Below are 22,123 nucleotides of genomic sequence, written 5' to 3' on the forward strand. Positions count from 1 at the left end.
AACTGAACAACAACAGCTTTGTTTTATCTCCCCCTGCTCAAAACACCAACCTCCAATTCATGAACTTTCAGACTTAATCTATGTGAAGAGCATGGGCCAAGAGGAACTGACAAGGTAACCGGCCATTTCTAGTGTTTAGCATCTAGTGCAGTTTTCAAATCTCAGGGTTGTTCCAGCCACAAATGTACAGATACAAACCATGGCATTTCTTCCTACCCCACTCTGGAACAACCTTGAGAAGGTTAAAATGTCAACTGATGGGTCTTCCTTAAAAGACAACAAGTGTTTTTACATCAATCTAAGTGAGGTTACTCTCTGCTTAGACTGCAGTGTGTTCTTAGGTAGGAAATTTCATCTCTGACTCATATACTTAAATATTTTTGGCAAGAAGCCCTTTGCAAAAACAGCCCAGTGGTTTACTTCAGGTCAACCTCTCTGTCCAAATGAAGACAAATCTGAAATTATTTTAAGCTTGTTAGTCTTCAACATTAGCCCGACTTGTAGACACCTGGGAAAATGTGGGAGGCCAGCACTGCCAATGAGTGCAGTTGAGTAACTGATGAGCAGAGAACAGAGCAAACACCAGCTAACAGAGCAAAACAAACCAATGGGGGCATCAAAAGGGAGGAAACCACGAGAAAAGCAAAGGAGACGATGGGCCATATGTAGAGCCAAGGAGCACTCACATGTCACACCCCAAATGAAAAACACCACTTTCTGTCTTTACAATGATTTTCCAAACACCACCATGACTGAGACAGTATCTCATTTGGGCCTCAAGGTCACCCAGTGTGCAAATCCTTCATAGGAGAGGTGCATGGAGCAGAGGTTATTTGTTCAAATATCACAGCTAGTTCATAACAGCACAGGAATTCAGATCCCAAACTCCAAGCTCTCACAAAATTTCAGAATTGACAGAGCTGGAGAAAAATCTTAGAGGTGACTAGTCTCACCCAAATGCTTTACAAATGGGGAAACCAAGACCCAGAGACAAGAGAGATAGCATGATGGCCAGTACCTATCCTGGCAGACGGAAGTCCCCCAGACCTGGAAGGGAGACCAAGAAAGGCCTGGGTCTCAGGGCTGGTGTATAAGGGAACTGACCAGGTATCTTTATGCTTTGTAATTCTCTGGCAAATGGAACTCTTTTGAGGGAGAAGGGGAGGAAGTGGGATAAATATTCAAATCAAGAGTCTTTTGCTCCAGTTTGAGTGGAAGGCCATTTCTGGAGTGGCTCAGATGACAACCTGGGGGCCTCTGCTGTGCCCCCTGGCCAGCCTGCTTTCCTCTAGCTGTTCTTGGGGGACTCCTTGGACAGGGTTGGACCTCACATCTCAAAGTAGCATATTTGTTGTTGGACTTTTGCTGTTTTTCCTACCAGCTTCCCTAGGAGAACAGTCTCCCCAAGTGTGGCTACTTTCTTCCCTTCTCCTGGAATGTGAAGCTGCTGTTTCTCCATCTTTCTGTCGCTTTGCTATAGCGATGGATACAGTTGGTGCCCTTTGGGGTGTGACCAGGAATTATTGGGGATGAAGGGGTTCTCTAGCCAAATAACTTTGGAAATATTGAGCCAAATAAAATAAAAAGATTCGTTGATGGCAGGACTTCTCAGAGCCTTAAATCTGTCCACAATTCAGCTCTAAGAGGAAGATACCATTTGCAGCAATTCCTAAACTTCTTTAACTGTCAGAACTTCCCTTAACTTTGAGTGAGTGAACCCAAATCCCCCTAAAACTGAGTTCCCCTGCTGAGTTTATGATTAATCTCTCTATCCAAAACTTTATCCCCTTTCTGGTCCTGCTTGTATTCCCCTCAGAGGGTAGAGGAATATCAAAGAAAAGGTGGAGTTGAAACTGAACAAGACCCTGTGTGGTCCTCTCAGGTATCAAAGCCCATTCCTTGTTTGTAGAAAAAGGCTTTAGTCTCCTAGGCCTTCCCTGAGTTCCAAAGAGCAGACTCAAGCAGTTACTAACTAGGGAAGTGAGAGTATGCAGAAACAAAGGAAGAAAAGTAATGATAGCTTAAACAATAATTCTTCAATAAAACAGAGCCACAGCTCCAGCTCAGTAAGAACCTAGAGAGGTGAGATGGGGGAGAGGTGGGAGCAATGTCCAAGTGTGAGAGGACATAGGTAAACCTGTGGCTCATTCATGCTGATGTTTCATAGAAAGCAACACAATACTATAAAGCAACTACCTTCAATTAAAATAAATAAATTTTTAAAAAACAGCCCCAGTTCCTCCTCAAGGAATCTACATAATCATCTGATGCATATCTTTGAGTTGTTTTGCAGGAACTAAGACCTACACAGAGAGATGGATGATGATGACTACATGCTGACCACAGCATATAGACCCTAGACTGGATGGAACCAGACATTGATGATTAAGATTCCAGAAACATCACCCTATTACCTCGCCACCAACCAATCAGAAGAAAGTCCACAAGCTGCAACCTTCACTCCAAATGTTGCTTTTAAAAACCCTTCCCTGAAAGTCATGAGGGAATTCAGGTCTTTAGAGCATGGGCTGCCTGTTCTCTTTGCTTGGTGCCCTGTGATAAATGCTATATGTTCCTTCACCTTAACTTGGTGTCAGTTAATTGGCTTTGCTGTGCATAGGTGAGGGAGCGTGAACCCAAGTTCAGTTCAGGAGCATTCCATGGTAGTATTAGTGTTCTCTGAAACATGCTTTTTATTTAAAAAAAAAAAAGGCAGTATAATGAAGTGCAGGGCCTTGCCATATTTCTCTTTTTCCCAGTCATACTTTCTTACTATCCAGGTATCAGGCTTTCATTTAGTTCACTCTTCTTGAAACAATTTCCCTCTGGCAAATCCCCACCTCCTTTTCTGTAATGCTTTCTCATGTTCTATTTATTAAGAAATCCATCTTGAATTGCCTCAGACCTTCACTGACAACTGGGGTCCCCTCCAAGGCACCTTCAACCCAGTGGCTACATCCCTCCCACATCCCTTTTCTTTGTGCTTCTTTTGTCAGATAGAAAAATGTGAACCATATGCAAAAAGACAGGCTTGATTCAGCATTCTTAGTAGCAACTACCAAACTTGTAATGAAATGACTACTCTCATGTACAGGAACATTTCCCAGTGGGAAAAAGCTAAACTAAAAGCAGAAGGCCTGTGGATATTTCTCTAACTCTCCTTGGCAGTGGGATTATGAAACATATTTTTCTCTGTAATCTGCCAGTTGTTCCAAAGCAGTTAGTAGGTTTTTTGGATTAAACTAATGCACAAAGTTAAACATCTTGCTGTAGATCTACCCAGCAACTCAGTTTCAGTGCAGTATTTTCAGCAGGCATCTTTTCCCTTCTTATGCATTCCCTATAGGACCTCTTGTAGGAAATTATGTTTTTCCATTGGTGCCATGCACCCTAGCTGAATGACTGAGTCTCCAGGCGATCTGAGGTTGCCACTTATCTGCCTAGAATCTCTCTCCATCAGAAGCTGCAAGAGAACATTGCTTATTGCACAGTAAGATTCATGCGGAGGGCTTATGAAAACAAATTGCTAGGCCCGGCTCACAGTTTCTGGATTCATTAGGGACAGGGTCAGCTGGAGAATATGCATTTCTAACAAGTCCCCAGGTGATGCTGCTGCTGCTGGTCCAGGAACCACGCTCCAAGCACCACTGTTTTAAGAGACACTTCATCACTCCATCCTTTCCAGCATTTATCATGAAATATTCAAGAAACAAGCACTTTACTAGGTGGGAATTTGGGAGCAAGGGGCCATGGGACAATACTTCTTTCCAAAGTTTTTCTGTTCCAGTTGTCTTGATGACATGTGGTCTTTTAATTCAGGAATCTAGCGATTGTGGCCTTAAATCTTCTGGGTGATTTTACACGTGGAATAAAGTTTGATTGCAGTGAGAAAAGCGAGAGTAGACAGGAGAGATGGCGTAATCCTTTTGGTCTGGCTAGCATGAGCTGTTTTTCCCTCAGTTTGGAAGAGGTTATCCCACAAATGTCCCCCTCATCTTTAGTCAAGTTTGGATGAGAAGCAACAGGATGCAGAAGGAAAAACATGGCTTTGGATTCAAAATGACCTGGGTTTAAATACCATCTCTGTGTGACTTTCACAAAGTCACTTACCCTCTCCAAGCCTATTTATGAAGCAAGACTGACGGTGCATACCTTGAAGGTTATTGAGAAGATAAAATGAGACAAGATACATAAAGCATCTAAAATAGTGTTGGATGTAGAGAATGCACTCAGCACAAGCAGATTTTGTCCTTTTCCCCTTCCCATTTGCAGAAAGGATGTCCTTTGTAGCTTCAAAGCACTGCTGTTCTTGCTGGCTGTAGACACTGTCTCCTGCTCAATGCCAAGTCTAGGGAGGACTGTCTGCTGGGGAATGAGGGAGTTTCCTTTTAGAGTATTTACCTGGTCTTCCAGAATTTAATGGAGGAGAGGCAAGGAAAGAGGGTAACCCCTCAATTTCAAATTCTTCTAAATGTGGGAGTCCTTGTTGATTATGTTTTTTATAACTTGATGGTGTAACATGGCTGCCAACGTGATATTAGTCAAGCAGTAGAGAGTTAAGAATAAGAGATAATACCATTCTTTCCTAAGCTCTTTCTGACCATACCTGAAACACTGTATCCAGTTTGGGAAAGGACATTCTATAAGGGCAGGGTTGGTGGGGTGGTGGGGGGGGGGAGGGGGGGAAGTGTGGCGGGGCTTGCAAACTGAAATCAGAGGAAAGAGAGACATAAGTCTCTAAGATACGGGAATGAGTGCTATAACTAAATATCTTTGCCAGGGCAAAAAGAAATATTTCTTGGCTGTAAAAGAGGACTTTACAAGGACATAATGGTGTTGGTCTTCAGATTTTTTGTGGAAAATGAGATTTCTGTGGATTCAGTAAGTCCTTTAGATAGAATGGGGGTCATCTATTGGAAATCACAACTCTCAGGTCAACCCAGAGAAGGACTTTCCAATTAAACTTGCCCAAAATGCATTATGTTGCCATTGGTAGTAATAAGTTTCCTGTCTTTGGTGGCAATCAAGCAGAAGACAGATGATGGCCTGGTGAGATATTATAAGTAGAATCTGAACCCTGGATGTGGTGAGACAGGGAGAGGAAGGAAAGTATGAACCAGATTATCTCTAAGGTCCCTTTTGATCCAAAACTTCTGTGATTCTACAACTGTACCCCAAGGTGAACTTCTGCTACTTAAGAGTAAGGTCAATATTTACAAATTGCCACCTAATTGCCAGGGTTAGGACCACTTTTCCAAATACATGATGAAGAACATTTTGTTAGTTTCCAAAAAGTGTAAAGAGCATCCCCCCAACACACACATACAGATATTTTTGAAATCTTAGTGTCAGGGTTTCGGAAGAACTTTATTTTCTTGACTTCTTCCCTCTTGTTTGGTGCCTAGAATGACCCAGGTTTTGTAAACAGCAAACATAGCACCTCTCATTTGTTCGCTTCTACTTCCACTTCAGGGGGGAAGAGATCAAATACTTTTTATGTTTTTAAAATAACCAGTAAAAAATAAGTCCCTTTGTGTAGGAGCTTTGTTCAGAGCGGAGCTGTGGTGATCTGGCCAGTGGTGGGACAAGGGTAGCCTGCAGGAGTAGGGGCTCTTTCTTGCTTGTCATTTCTGTGCTTGCGTGCATGCTAAGTCACTTAGCTGTGCTGTGTCCGACTCTTTGCAAAGAGCCCAGCGGGCTTCTTTGTCCATGGGATTGTCAAGGCAAGAATACTAGAGGGTGTTGCCATGACCGCCTCCAGGAGACCTTTCCAACCCAGGGAGCAAACTTGCCTCTCCTCTGTCTCCTGCATTGGCAGGAGGGTTCTTTACCACTAGCGCCACCTGGGAAGCCCTCCTCTGATTTCACTTTAATTAAACTTTTCTGCCTTCATATCTCCCTCCCACGTTCCTTTTACTTTTCCAGACTTTGACAGGGGGGAAAAAAAAATCTGATCCTGTTCATTTTGCAGAAGAGTTTAGTGAAAGTGAAGTCGCTCAGTTGTGTCCGACTCTTTGCGACCCCATAGACTGTAGCCTACCAGGCTCCTCTGTCCGTGGGATTTTTCCAGGCAATAGTACTGGAATGGATTGCCATTTCCTCCTCCAGGGGATCTTCCCAATCCAGGGCTCGAACCTGGGTCTCCCGCATTGTAGACAGATGCTTTACCGTCTGAGCCACCAAGAGTTTAGTCGACTTTAAAAAGCTGACTTGACCTCCCTCCCCCACTTCAGAGGCAGCATTATACTATGACACAATGTCACGTCTCACGACCTGCACCTGCAGGGTCACCACCTGGCATGTCATATGCACCCAGAGCAGAGTGGCAAAAGCCTTGAATGTGTGTGTATTAATGGGTCTGCCTGGAAGGTTCCTGAATAAGAGTTTGCTGTGGGTCAACTGTGTGCCTACCCGCCAGACTGAACATTATACTCATAAAATCATAGTAGGTGTGGAGGAGACGCCAAGAGGTCATCAGTTTAATTCCCTTCCCAGTGCAGGAGCACCCTCCTTCCCCACAGCACCCACGTGAATGCCCCTTCAGTCCTGTCTGTCCTCTTCCTGGGATGGGAAGTCCTCTTTGAGTAACATATTCCATCTGTGGATTGCTCCTCTTGTAAAAAGTTCTTCCTGGGTTTGAGTCAGAGTCTGAGTCATTAAATACTTCACTCAGTGATCCTGGGTCGGCTCTGTGAGACTACTCAAGAAAAAGCAATTGGCATCCACAGACCAAGGTGAAGATGGCCCTCATGCATCCCTTTGGTCGTCTTTTCCTCATCCACCCATTGGTTCTTCTCATCTCCAAACCAACCTCTGGCTCCTTTGACTATTCCTCATGTGACACAATTTCCCCAACCTGCTCACCTGGGTTATCCTCCTAGATAAGCTCCAGTTTGGCAATACCACTATAAAAGAAGGCCTTGCCCTTTAAGAGGCAGTATGGCACAATGGTTAGGACCAAGAACCCTGGCACAGGGCTGCTTGGGTTTGAATCCTGACTCTGTCACTTGCAAGCTGTGTGACTCCTGGCAAGCTATTCAGCTTCTCTATGGTTCCATTTTCTTATCTATTAATTAAGAATACAATTGTATCTACTCATAGGTCATAGTGAGGGCTGAATAAGTTAATGTGTGTCAGGTACTTAGATAACACCTTGGCACAAAGTAAGTGCTATACAGGTGTTACATTGCTATCATCTTAAAAAGAAACGAATAGCAGAGAGAGTGATGAAAGCTGCCATCACTGAGCCTCCCCTTTTCCATGAGCAGCAGGAAGACCAGAGAAGCAGGCCTCATCCATCCCTTCCTCCCAAGTACCCCCCCCCCCTTGCAGAAGAGCAGCTGTGGATACTGCCCAGGGCTTGCTCCTTTCATTTCCACGGTAGACTTAGGGGCAGACTCACCAGAGACTGCAGGGAGGTCAGATGCCCAGTTGAGAGCACCCAGAGTCTACAACTTGCTCCAAAGCAAATGATGCCAGCCAGTCTGGGAGAGGAGGCTCAGGGCCATGCAGAGGAGCCTTGGAAAGGAGGACTCAGCAGTGGTTGGAATAGGCAGGTCACCACCGAACACAACGGATACAGCGTTGGAGCTCCACCCACCCTCATCTTGCCCTCCTCTGCACTTGTGGGTGCCCACAGGGTTCTCTCATCGAAAAGATGACAGTGGTGGCTCCCACTATTTGTGAGAGATGAGATGAGTCACTTACTAGGCAAGTCCTTCCTGCATGTGGAGGCATCAGGTCCTGTCCCTGCCATGATTTACAGAATTAAACATTTACTTTCATATGACCTCCAGTGGGTACATGGATGTGTTCTTGGGTGATGAAAATATTCTGGCATTAGATAGCGGTAACAGTTGCACAACTCTGCAAACATACTGAAAACCACTGAATCATACACTTAGAAGGATACATTTTATGGCATGTGAATTCTACCTTAATAGAGCTGCTATTTTAAATAATAAAACCATGTGGCTGGCCCACAGGACAACCTCTGGAGGAGCTCAGCTAGCTTCCCCATTATACAGATGAGCAAACCAAGCTCAAAGAGGAAGAAAACTAACATTTGCTGAACAGCAGTTATGTGTTATTTGTGAGCATGCTTGTATAAATTACCATATGCAGCATCTGGTTGTTTGGAACAAAAGCAATTCAAAGAAAAACACATGTCGAACAAGTAGTAAGATGCTCTGGGCACAGTAGATGTTCAAACTGCAACAATAATAATATGTTTACTGAACACGACAGAAAAGGACAGAGAAAAGCAACACCTGACGCAACAGCGGGTCTCTTGATCACTATGCCATCTGTACATAAAGGATGGACTTAAATATTTAACAGCGTGACTGCTTAAAAAAGTTGGCACCATCCACTAAAACACACAGAATTGTCTGTGTTCGGGGCATCCAAAGGAACTTGATATGCCTAGAGAAGCTCAGAATAGTCCAGCTATGGATGAAGCCAGGCTCTTAGTACTTTACCTACAGAACCCTCTGCACTGAGGAGACACCCACACTATTGCTTCAGGTAAGATAGTTTCACATTAACACAAAACGATATAGCCCTTGGACTCATCAAGGATGGGACAATCCTTCCCCCATGACAATACTCAGTGCTCCAGCCTGCCAGTGTTTTATCAGAGGTTCGACAGTTGGTCCACAAAGGCTCGCAATTGATGCAAAGCATCCATACCTTCAGCACTTGCTGAGAATCTGGAAGACGGAGGCCAAGATGGTAAACACAGGTGTTTCCAAGACAAGCTAGTCATACAGCTCAGCCGGGGGCGGGGGGCAGGGAGAGGAGTCACTGCAAAGGAACCTCAAGGCTGGCTTCACAGCTCAAGCCCACACACCTAGGAAACAAGCCGCAGTCCCCAGGTGTGAGAAAACTGTAGGAGCTACAGAAATGCTGACAAGGGGTGCCCACCATCTATGCCAAAAAGCCACAGAGCTTTCTCTTTGCACTTCCAGCTTCTGAACAAAGCATTATCAACAAGAAATTACAGCTCCCCAAACCCATGTGAAAAAAAAAAAAACTAAACTTGGGAAATAAAGAAACATATATGTATGCGCTGGTGTAGGGAGCAGTGATTGGAATGAAGAAAAATGGGGACAGTGTGGGTGCCAGACAGAGCTATATCAAGAAAGACTGTTCCTGGAACATGGGGCTTAAAGTGGGACACAAAATACATTTTTTTCATGTAGCAGTAATGTTACAAACGGTGTTTTATACTCTACAGTACTATTAGAACTACAATCTAGCTACATAAAATAAAGTAAATGGGTTGGGGAATGTATTTGGTAACAACCACTAAATAACTACATCGTTGCTCAACACTAGAAGGCAGTTTGGGAGTATGCATCGAACGTCTTTGAAAGGGCATGTCCTTTTGACCCAATATTCAGCTTTCAGAAATTTAATCCCCAAATTTCCAGAATTCATGGTACCTTCATACAATGGGACATACGGCCATTTTTAAAATGACGTAGGGTACTATGCAATAAACCTGGAAATAAGTAAATCACAGTATAATTAGTATAGGAAAGCATTAGAGGGCTTCCCTGGTGGCTCAGTGGTAAAGAATCTACCTGTCAATGCAAGAGACACAGGTTCGATCCCTGGTCCAAGAAAATCTCACATGCCACAGAGCAACTAAGCCTGAGTGCCACAACCACTGAGCCAGAGTTCCAGAGCCCAGGAAGCACAGCTACTGAGCCCACGTGCAGCAGCTACTACAGTCCACACACGTAGAGCCCCTGCTCCATGACAAAAGCCGCTGCATTGGGAAGCCCGCACACTGCAACTAGAGAGAGAGCAGCCCCTGCTCGCCACAGCTAGAGGAAGGCCTGTGCGGCAACAAAGGCCCAGCACAGTCTAAAACAAAAAATAAGCAATTTTTAAAATAATAAGAAAGAATTAGAAAGTGATATATGACATTTTATTCTTTTCACCCTCAAAAATGATAAGTACACAAAGGAAGAAAAACTAGTGGGCCATAGACTTAACAGTTGCTACTTCAAAGAGATGAACTCACTGACTTTACCTCTATATCTAAGTACTTCTGCACTCTCAGAATGTTTTTTTTACAAAGTGTGTGCAGTTTTTCGATTTGGAAGAAAATGAAAATATTTTTTCTTTTGAATATCTGATTGTCTCTTACAAATGTGTGTGTATACACACACACACACACACACACACACATACTGTGTGAAATGAGCGTCTATAACATATCGTTCTACTAGCTGCACAGTATGGCGATGTCATAATCTGTTTAAGCACTTCTCTATTTTGGATATTCAGATTAGATTGTTTCCTAATTTTTGCAACTATAAGCAGAACTTAGATGGAAATCCCTGTGGCTAAATATTTGCATATATTTTTAATTATTTCTTTAGAATAAATTCCTAGAAGTGAAATGTCAAGCTCAAGATTTGGACACAATTAAGGACTTTTGACCCATATTGCAAAATTCTCTCATAAAATGTCAGTGCCAATTTACTTTTTCAAGTATGATGTGGGGCGTAATCCTTTCCCTGCACCCAGGCCTGAATATGACTCTTTTCCAAGTTTCAACAATTTGGTAAGCAAAATGCCACTTCGTTATCTGTATTTATATATCTTTAATTACTAAGGAAAATATCATTCATAGTCATTTACTGACTATTTGTTATTACTGTATAATCTGCTTATTGATATCTCTTGCCTACTTTTCTACTAAGATCTTTTTCTTCCTGGTTCTTAAGAGTTTTTTAAATCTAATATTAGCCTTTTGTCATTAAGGCTAATATATATCATTTGCCCTTTGCTTTGTTTAAGGCACTTTTATGTTCAGAAATTTTTAATTTTGATGTTCAGAAGTGTTTTAATTTTTATGTTCAGAAATTTTTAATTTTGCATCTTTTCTCAATAACAAAATCACTCAGAATTCCAAATTACTGACTTATAACGGGGCATTTGAAATATACCCAATTGTACATGTAGGGTCTCATATACTAGCTACTTCATGGTATGTTTTCATATCTTTTCTGCATGTAAGCTCCTTGAAAGCACAGGCCATGGCATATCTTGAATGCCCCAGAGCAACCAGCTCATAACCCAGAACATAGCAGAGCTCCAAATGTCTGAGATGAAAAAATATTGTGTCTGGGATCTGCTTTGAAGCAATCCAGTTTGGCGTAGGAGATGAAAATAGGGTAAAGATGAAACAGAATCAGCCAGATGTTAATCATTGTTGAAGCTGGGTGATGGGTACATGGGGTTCATTATACTATTATTCCTACTTCTGTGTATACACACATACACACATATATTTTTACGGAGGCAGGTGGGAGGCATGTGTCCTGTAGGTTGCAGAATCTTTGTCCCCTGATGAGGAATCAAACCCATGCCCTCTGTAGTGGAAGTCTGGAGTCTTAACCACTAGACCACCAGAGAACTCTAGCAACTTTTCTGTATATTTAAAAATTTCCATAAGCAAAGGGATTTTTTTTTTTAATGTTTGCTTGATTGATTGGCCAACAGCATCAGAGAGGGGACTTCTGGAATAACAATCGCGGTGCAAATTAATTACATACACATCAAGGACACTTTGGTAGCATAAAAGGTTAAGAGCATATGCCTTGAAATTAGGTAGCTGCCACTGCTGCTAAGTCGCTTCAGTCGTGTCCAACTCTGTGCGACCCCAGAGACAGCAGCCCACCAGGCTCCCCAGTCCCTGGAGTGGGTTGCCATTTCCTTCTCCAATGCATGAAAGTGAAAAGTGAAAGTGAAGTTGCTCAGTCGTGTCTAACTCTTAGCAACCCCATGGACTGCAGCCTACTAGGCTCCTCCATCCATGGGATTTTCCAGGCAAGAGGAGTGGAGTGGGGTGCCATTGAAATTAGGTAGGCCTGGGTACAAATCCTTAGTGACCTTGAACTTGTTATTTAACCCCTCTGAAACTCAGTTTTCTGATATAAATAAGGGTATTAACAACTACCTCAAAAGGTTCTAGTAAAGATTAATGAGTGTAAAAATCAATGCCTGGCAGCAAATAGCACTCAATAAAGAGTTGCCATTATAATTACTTGGTGACGCACAAGCTTGACAAGCCAACATCCTAGTGGTGGTGATCCAATACCATTCCTCTATGGCTGTGATTTCAGTTCATCATATTGGGCAGCAGACAACAGCTTGGCCGAGGACTCGGAGAACAGATGTCAGGAGTTAACATTCCTGACACCCAGAAGAGAAAGCAGACAGGACCACAGCAAAGGACAAAGTCAGTAGCTCCCATCCTCACACAGCAGGTCATCAAAAAGCCTTAAGTCCATATTCCAGTGGTGCAACCAAGAACAAGAATGATTAACAGCAGGTCATTCACAACCTGGACCCAACACTAGTATCATCTGGAGAGCTTGAAATAATAATAATGTCTGGGTCCCTCATCCAGAATTTGATTTAATGATCTGAGATGTGGTCTAAATATCAAGGATTTTTTAAAACCTGATGTTCTAATGTTTACCACTCTGCTGTTTGAGTTGGGGTGCAGGGTAGCAAGAGAAGAGGTCAAGGGAAAACAAATTAGAGAGCAGAGACCACTGTATCCCATATGAACCCCATTAAAGCCAACTTAGTCATGTGGTCCCAAGCTGTGTCCCATGCCAGACAAACCCAGTCCCATGAGGGTCCCCTCCATAAACTTCAAGAGCACATTACTGTATAATAATTCACAGGATGGAAATATGTTACCAACACCAGGATGCATGCATGTCAATAGTCTAAGCAACGTTGAAATAATGGACCTCGTTTCTGGGTTCTGGTCTTAAAGAAAACAAAACCAAAAAAGTCCAGGTCAGTGATAGTGGAGGTTGGGGGAGGCAGAAAAGCATTTTTTTTTTCCTCATAGCCTTTTGGCAGCCTGTCAATGCAATTGAAGCACACTCAAAGAGACAGCCTCATTTTGTGAAGTTATTGCAGCGTCTTTGATCAAGGGAAAAAGCACATCCATTTCAATCACTGTGACGGGGTCGGACCGGCTGTCTGGCTGCCTGGCTGCCCACCGGGGTGAGCCAGCCTCCAGCCCGCAGACACATGGCAGCGCTTAGCGTGTCAAACAAATGAGGGGGCTCTTGACTGTCTATCCAACCTCTGCTGAACTTCAGGGGCCCCCTCACTTAGCAATTCTGCCCAGACTAATCTGGAAGTTCCCCTCCCCAGCAAACACCACCTGGGCCAGCCTGGCCTCCCTCAAACAAAAGCTGGCCAGCGGCTGTCTGTCACGAGGCAGCAAACACTTCAGAACCGGGAGGGCAGGGGTCAACTGTTCTCATAAGCAACACACTCAGGATTACAGAAGCCTACAAAGGGGGGAAAAAAGGATTCCGCCTCCTCTCTACTACCTTGACCCCTGTCTCAGCCCCAAATGCAGCTGCAAGAGGTTTGATATTCTCCCGCATACGTGAATTTTCAGCACAAAGATCACCTGGATTCTTTTCACTAGAATAAATGATAAATAAAGAATCCATGGAGGAAAGGTCCAACAGAAGATTTTCTTTTTCTTGGGTGACATCATCTGTAACATCTTGAGAAGATCTGAGTAACAGAACCAGATTAGAGATGGGGCTAATGTTGATAATGGCAGGTATTTATGTGTTCCGAGCATTTTACATGTGTTGACTCATCACTACCTCATGAGGTAAGCTACAGTAATACTTAATAGTAATAATAATAGTAACATATAAAAATGTATAATATAATAATCTGTTGTTGTTTAGTTGCTAAGCCATGTCTGACTCTTTGTGACCCCATGGACTGTAGCCCACCAGGCTCCTTTGTTCATGGGACTTGCCAAGCAAGAATACTGGAGTGGGTTGCCATTTCCTTCTCCAAGGGATCTTCCTGACCCAGGGATCAAACCCACGTCTCCTACCCTGCGGGTGGATTCTTTACCACTGAGCCACAGGGAAGCCCATAATAATGATAATTACTATATAAAATAATAATAGAGATAATAATCTCTATTCGTCACTTAAGGAAATTATGACCTAGAGAAATTAGATGATGTGCCTGAGACGGGGGTGGATTCACGTCCAGGCGGTCTGGCTCTAGGAGTGGTGCGCTAGCCACAGCCCTAGACCGCCTTTCTCTAGGTCACACCTCAGGGCCTCCTTTACTTTTTCTTCAATAGGCACTTTTGTTTCTATCAAAAAGAAACCAACCAGTATAATATTCAAATTAAAGCAGAGAACTTGACTAAACTCTAAGAATGGAATTTCACTATGCATTTGTTTTATAGAGATATGAATTTAAATATTTTTATAAATTCGTCTAAAATTTTGCACCATGTGTTTATTTTACTTACTATGATAGCTACATAGTAAAGAGCTACATTTCTGGGAGAATTTTGAGAGGGGGTAAAATCAAGATAAAACAGGGAATGCTTTGCAAGCAGGGACCGTGCTAGTCTTCTCTGTATTGTTCCGATTTTAGTACATGTGTGGCCAAAGCGAGCACGGAGAGTAGCCTTTTAAACTGCCAGCTCAGAGAACAGCAGAGTGTGGAGGGCTCTGAGGGAGCTTGGGTGCTGGAGAGATCTGAGCGTGCCTCCCAGCTCCTGGACCACTCTGCCTCCCGCTGCGGTAGCATCTTCTGTAAATGATGATAGCAACGCCTGCCTGGCAGGCTCATGGTGAGCCTTAAGTGAGAAGACGAATAAAAGCACCTCTCACAGGGCGGGCAGCCAAGGTCAGTCTAACTCTGTGGCTATCAATCTTGGCTGAACACTGGAAACTTCAAAAAATACAAGGCCTCATCCCTACCCCACCACTTCCACCAGCACTGGGCCTGAAATCAGCAGTCCCCTGGGCCCAGCCCCCCAGTGAAAGCTGAAACCCAGCAGCCCAAAGGACAGACTCATCCTTTCCCTCCTCCCCCACCCCCCTGAAAATTCTGGGACGATTACAAGGAAACTTTGAAACTCCCAAGGCCCCCGCCTCCAGCCCTCACGTGGCAGAGGTCCCCAAATGACACTACATTCCAGTGGGAGTCATGCCTGTCCCAATCCAGTGGCTGACCCACCCTTGTCCAGTGACCCTCCCCACTTTCACCCAGCTGTCTCGGCCCTGCTAGACTGTCCCCAGCTCCAGCCTGAAAGCTCTGCCACCCCGTTGTCCCATGCTGCCTGTGTTCCAATCTGTGCCAACTTCAACATAGCCGGCATTACTTTTACCCAACCTCCAGCCAGAAGGTCACACAGGATCAGAGGGAAGACTGCCTGAAAGGAGATTTTAGAATCTGAGAGCATGCATACACGAGTGCACATGCATGCTAGCACAGACACCACACATGCACATGTGCACGCAGATACCATATACCACACAGCACACACACATACCACACACACACAGAAAGACAGCCTCCACACAGAATCCACACACATGCACAGACACAGATACCACGCACCACACATCACACACATACACCACCACACCCAGGCATACACACATGCAGGCAGAAACCATGCCACACAAACATGGACACACATGCACACAGATAATACATCACACACATATACCACCCACCCACACAGACACCACACACACACCAGAAACCACACAACACCCACAGAGACACACATGCACACAAGAACCACACAACACATACAAACACCCACCCACAGGCACATATACACCACACACACATACACGCATTCCACAAACCAGACACTTTACATTCAAAAGAAACATGGCTTCAGCTGAAGCTTGGGACAGGATGAAGAGGTGTGCAGAAGGGGTAGCAATGAACAGTGAAGGGAATACAGAGGCTGCCCATGGAAACCCACGAGGATAAGAAAAAATAACCAGCCTACATTTGACAGAAGAGAACAATGAAGACGGGCAGCGGGAGGATGGGGACAAAGCGGTGCCAGTTTCCTGGCTCGAACTCGCACAAGCCTTTCAGGACCCGCTGCCAGCGCTGGCACCAAGTGGCGGGGGGCCCAGGGGGGAAACAGGCCCCAGAGGCAGCACAGGGGAGTCACAGAGCCCTCGTCTGTTTCCAGGAAGCAAGGCTCTCAGGGCCCTCCTGCTCCCAGGCCCCCAGGACCCGGGGCCTGAGAGAGCAGCCAAGGCCTACCTGGGTAAAGGAGCCATCCTCAGCGCACTCCGGGACAAACACCGCCTCCTGGGGCTTCTTGGCTTGCTCCAGGGCCTGAGCCCGCTCCAGGCGACACTTGCTCTGGCCAGCGTCTAAAGAGGGAGGTGTGCACGTCAGAGTCACTTGGGCCCCACACAGGAGCCACGGACTCCAGCTGTAGAAATGCTGAGAGCAAAGCACTGTGTTGTGGGGGCCCACACACCGCCACACATCACACACACACACCACACACACCCAGACATACACACACGCAGGCAGAAGCCACGCCACACAAACACAGACACACATGCACACAGACACATAAAGGCTGGTTGTTCCAGGAACATGAGGGCAGGGACTAGCGAATGCCCCTCAGCCTCACCTGCCTCTTCAAGGTCTTCCTAGAAACAGTCAGGGGGGTCACATTTATACCTGGTTCTGTTTATTCCTTTTCTCCCAAATATCCCTAATCCCTCCTAGGGAAAAAAAGTTCTACTTCTACTCTTTTTCACTGACTTTATTTAAAAACATGCAAGCCCAAGGAGTCTCAAAGATGGCTTGCAATTCAAAACCTGCAAGCTCTTTTCTTTTTTTTTTCTGGCGCCACCATGGATTTTTAAAAATATTTATTTGTTTATTTATTTATGTGACCATGCCAGGTCTTAGTTGTGGCATGTGGGATCTAGTTCCCTGACCAGGGATTGAACCCAGGCCCACTCTACTGGAACACGGAGTCTTAGCCACTGAACCATCAGACAAGTCCCCAGCAAGCACTTTCTTTGGGAAATCAGAGGCCCTAGGGCAGCTGGCTTAGTCTCCCACAATTTCTGTAATAGCTCTGATCAGTCCACGGGTCACAAACTCAAATACTAACAGGGTGTAGGAAAGAGATACAAATTAGAGAAGGGGCTGGGTGTATTAAGCGTGGCGTTCAGCTTGGTGGCACCACAGGGAATGCTGGGGACTGTGGCAAACTGGAGAACAGGCTCCCTTTTAAAGGAGGTAGCGGCTACTCAGCAGCAGCCACATGTTTGCCTTGAGGGAGGGAACACAGACCTCATATCACCACAGTTTCCAATTTTTTATGGGAAATACAAACATCCAGATTTTTAGGTTGAATTTCCCAATTTTTAAATGTTGTCTCAAACGTTTTTAATATGTTTAAATGTGTGAGCAGACCAAACAAAACACATCTGTTGGCTGTCAGTGTGGAATCCCTATTCAAGAGCCAGCCATCATGTTTTGCCATTTTAAGCCTCTCCTCAGGAAAAAAAAAAAAAAAGGAAAAGAATTATAAAAATTAAAAGCAATAGCCAAATAGCAGCATCTCTCTAAGCCCTGGTGGCAGTGTTTGAAAGCCAGAAAAGTACTTATCTTTCAGTGGGCCAGTCCTCCTTTCCATATTCCCTGGTGGAAAGGGCAGGGGAGAAGCTGGCAAATGAACAGACTCATTCTGAGCTCCCTCCTCGGGAGTGCCCCACGCAAGGCGTGTGGTGCGCAGGCCTGTCTCTCCTCCGTGGGGCGCGTGCACACTCACCTTTGCATCTGCCTCGATGCACCACAGCCAGGGTTGGGTCTCGGCACTTTGCTCGCTGGTACTCACACATGGACTCGTAGGACCTGCCATCGGAGGCGCAGACAGGTTTGGGTTGAGTCCTGGAGCAGTGGAGGTTGCACTGAGGGTCACGGTCACTTATGAGAAACTGGGTTGGAAAAAAAAAAAAGTGAAATGGTACAGGGGGTACTTTTGCAAGAAAAGGAAAGATGAGTTCACAATTTACAATACTAATTTGCCTTTGGGAAGCAAGTCCAGAATAATTCCAAAGTTATTAAACCAAGCGACCACAGATTCTAACCAAGGACGGCATCCTGGACTCAGTAACACACATGCAGGACCTCATTAAACCTCACAACAACCCTATGAAATAGGAACTACCTAGATAAGGAAACTGAAGCCCTAGAGAGAGGTAACTTGCCCAGTCTCACACAGTTCTAAGTGGTGAATCTGAACCTAGATTGGTCAGAGGTCAAGTCCAAGCTTTTACCACTGGGAACTTCAGCCTCTGGTCCACACTGATGGTTTCTGCACTTGGACCGGTTTGGGTACCTCCCCAAACCAGGAATGCACCAGGAATCTCTACTCTCCATCTTTGGAAAGTTTTATTGTCTAGAAAGTATTACTGACCCCACATCTATCACCCTTCCATTTCTGCCCACTGCTCTCTGTCAGAATACAGGTTAAGTAATTTTCTAGAAGGGAATTTCCTAATTTAACATAAACGTCATCATCAGATTGTGAAATGCTGAGTTAAAGTTTTCTTCATGGCAGTACTTCCCAGATACCTTTGGTACATTCTTATGCATTATTAATCTCCCAGAGGTACAGTAAATTAAAGATAGATAGCTATAAAGTATTTGCTACTCTTCCTGTTGAGTGTGGAGTCTTCCCTTGAACCTGGACTGGCCTCAATAACTTGCTTGACCAATAACATGTTGTGGCAGTGATGTTGTGTGACTTCTGGGCAAAGTCATGAGAAGCTTTGCAGCCTCCTCCCAGGTCTCTTGCAACACAGCCTAGAGGAAATCAGCCACCATGTAAGAAGCCCAACACTGAGACCACCACGCTAGGAGGAAGCCCAAGCTAGCACGGGGCAAAACCGAGTGGAGAGAGAAATGCCAAGCACAGGCGCAGAGACACGTGAGTGAAGAAGCCTTCAGATGAGTCTAACTTCAGCAGTCACTTGATTGTAACCAACAGAGATGAAAACGAGTAACTGCTTGAGAGACCCCTGCCCAAGCAAGACCCGCCCAGCTGAGCCCAGTCGACTCACCAGAACTGTGAGAGATAATAAGTTATGTCATTAAGTTAAAATTCTTTTTATTGAAGTACAGTTGATACACAATGTTTCAGGTATGCAGCAAGCCATTAAGGTTTGAGTTGTTTGAAACAGAGCAATAGCTAACCAGATCAAGGGCATATATGATGCTGTATCTCTCAAACTTATTTGACTGTGAACCCCCTTCTCAGTGAACCCCTGTTCAAAACTGTAGGATGCTGTTGGAAAACAATAACTGGATTCTACAATCCATGAGCTCCTGTTGAAGAACCCATGATTAGATTGTATGGGCCTTGAGAGCTGGATCCACTTTCATTCATCCCTCTGTAGCAGAGCTCCGAACACACTGAAGGCTCTTCGTCAAGGTGAACTGAGAGAATGAAAAACCCATCATGGCACATGGCAATGTCGTGCGCACATGTCTGGCCATCAGTGATGTTAGATTTGACTGGATAATCACACCACGCTCATAGAGGTTTAGAAAAGGTATGACTACACCCCCTATTTCTATCTGCAGGCCCTTTGTGTGAAGCAAATAGATAAGAACTTGTTGATCTTTTTCCAGAACACCCAACGGAGGTCCAGAGGAAGTAACCCTCCCTTCAAAGGAGCACATGGCCCATACTGGCCAAATCCAGAGTCCAAGCCTGTCAGTGAACACACAGGCCGCCTCCCAGCTGTAAACCCAGTCCCTCCCGCTCTCCTGATCACACGCTTGGATGCCGGCTGCTAGGCACAGGGAAGTGGCAGCTGAACTGAGACCACCGTGCACACACAGGCTTATCAGGATGGACAGCGCGATGAAGCCGCTCTTCAGATGCTCTGGACAGCCACACTCACACGTCCAGCCTGAGTCCTGTCCAAAGCTCAGAGGGAATGTCCTGATAGTGTCTCAGTGTCCCCAGGTAATGTGTGATGGCTCAGCGGGTAAAGAATCCACCCACAATGCAGGAGACACAGGAAATTCAGGTTCAGTCCCTGGGTCGGGAAGATCCCCTGGAGGAGGAAATGGCAACCCACTCCAGTATTCTTGCCTGAAAAATCCCACGGACAAAGGACCCTGGCAGACTATAGACCAACAGGTCGCAAAGAGTCGGACATGACTGAGCAACTAAGCACGTCCCCAGGTAAGAAATCTGTCGTATACAGAGTGATCTCCAGAGGCAGCCCACGCCCCCAGGCGGCCACAGAGGAGGGATGAGCAGACGGAGAGGGGGGCAGGCAGTGTCGTCCACACTTCAGACCCTTGGGTCGTGCCCCTCTGTCCCTGGGGACCTTCACAGGGTCTCCTGCCCTAACAAATCTGCCCCTTCTCTGGCCTCAGCTTTTCCTGCTCTGGCCTCACTCTGCTCACTGCTTAGTGGGGCACCCTGGCCTGCCTTCCAGGTCCCATTGGCTCCTACACCTAGGCCTTTATTTTTATTTAATATTTTCCTTTCTTTCTTCGGCTGTGCCAAGTCTTAGTTGCTGCATCCAGGATCTAGTTCCCTGATCAGGGATCGAACCCTGGTACCCTGAATTGGGAGCCCAGAGGCTTAGCCCCTGGACAACCAGGAAAGTACATCCCTCCACTCCCGCCTCAGGCCTTTAGACACACTGTTCCTTCTCCCTTTCCTCCTGCTGCTACTCAGATTTGGGCTCATCTGGGAGGTTCTCCCTGACTCTCACAGGTGAGGACGGGTCCCCCTGTAAGAACCTCTCACACCTCACTTTTCCTTCAGGGCTCTTACCACAGTTTGAGGACAAACTGATTTGTGGGATTTGATTAGCAATGGATCCCCCACTCTGAGCACCAAGATGACAAGGAGACTGTTTCTTTCAGCCTGTGAACACATCTCCGGCATCCAGCGCCATGCTGGGGCACTTGATTATTTGGGGGACGAACGCATCCCTGCAGGGGTCTTTCCCACATGACATTACCTGCAAACCAGCTGGTGTGAAGTGACAGGCCTCAACTCCCAGGCTCCTGCCATCCCTGGTGGGGAGCCGGGGTGGGGGTGGGGGGTCCCTGGGCCACTCCCCTACCCCGCCCCCAGCCCCTCCTCTCTGAGCTTTCCCCCCGCTCCCTCAAAACATGGTGGGCCAAGGTGGGCCACAGACTCCTGCCCTAGCTCCACTTCAGAATCTAAGTTATCTCTCAGGCTGAGAGGTGGGTCTCTTCTCTCACCATCCCCACCCCAGGCCCCTCTGCCACTCCTGCCTTCCCAGCCTTGGACCGACTGGGCACCAGGGAAAACTTAGGACCCAAGGTCCAGCTGAATGATGCAGGCTTAGAAGCCCTGGTCGTGGGCACCTGGGTGGGCACAGGACCCAGGGGGCTGCAACCAGCAAAGCTGGCCTCGAAGTCTCTCTCCCTCCCTCAGACCCATTCCTAATCTGTCTGCAGCCTGGAAAAGCAGCCAGATCTGGCTCCACCATCCTGCTGGTGGGCAGCCAGCACCGGCCAGAGATCTGTGCTCTCACGCCCTGGCTCGCAGGCCAACCGGTGGCCTCAAAACTGTCCCAGAGCAGGTCAAGACACTGCTGTCCCACCGCTCTCTCCTGGTCCATGGGGGTTGGGGTTACTTTATAGGAAGTGAGACCTGTTTGTTAGCAACTTTGCATGTCAATCTGCAGGAGCTAGGGAGCTGCTGGCTCTCACAATTACACAAGGATAGAAATATCAGTATCTTCCAATGCTTGGGCAAGTCAAGAAGCTCATCCTTGGTCACAGAGGGATTTGGTAGCCAGACCTTGTCTGAAGAGTGAGAAGAGCTGATAATAATATGTCATGTATGATATGTTAACTAATGTAACCTCCACAGTAGCCCTAAGAGGCAGGGTCAGTGCTGAACTTGACACCCAGGGCCTGGCTCCAGAGCCACAACTTCTAAGCACTACACCACGCTGCCTGGCAATATTATAGAGTAACACTGCAAACAGAAACTCTAACCCAGTTGAAAAACCTGATTCGGTTTTGGATTAGCAGATACAAACTGTTACATATAAAATAGATAAACAACAAGGCCCGAATGGATAGCACAGGGAACTACATTCAATACCTTAAAATTAACTATCATGGAAAACTAAGCAAACAAACTGGATTTCCAAGTCAAAAACTGTTGAGCTTACTGCATGTAAGACACCAACTACTGAAGACTCAGTTACGACAGCCCTGCCCTCCAGGCACTTTA

The 22,123-nt window shown here is 45.8% G+C and overlaps 1 protein-coding gene across 6 annotated transcripts in view; it reads right to left on the bottom strand.

The window, feature by feature from the left end:
* The window catches only part of SMOC1 (SPARC related modular calcium binding 1), a 143,507-nt gene that overhangs the window by 58,988 nt on the left and 62,396 nt on the right, over positions 1–22,123 (bottom strand). For all 6 annotated transcript variants that reach the window (XM_018054027.1, XM_018054028.1, XM_018054026.1 and 3 more), the window contains exons 2-3: positions 17,651–17,816; positions 16,114–16,226 (exon numbers count right to left, since the gene is read on the bottom strand). In XM_018054027.1, the coding sequence (XP_017909516.1) occupies positions 16,114–16,226; positions 17,651–17,816 (279 nt within the window). The remainder of the gene's footprint in view (positions 1–16,113; positions 16,227–17,650; positions 17,817–22,123) is intronic.

The sequence above is a fragment of the Capra hircus genome, chromosome 10 (assembly GCF_001704415.2).
Source record: "Capra hircus breed San Clemente chromosome 10, ASM170441v1, whole genome shotgun sequence".
Taxonomy (NCBI): Eukaryota; Metazoa; Chordata; class Mammalia; order Artiodactyla; family Bovidae; genus Capra; species Capra hircus.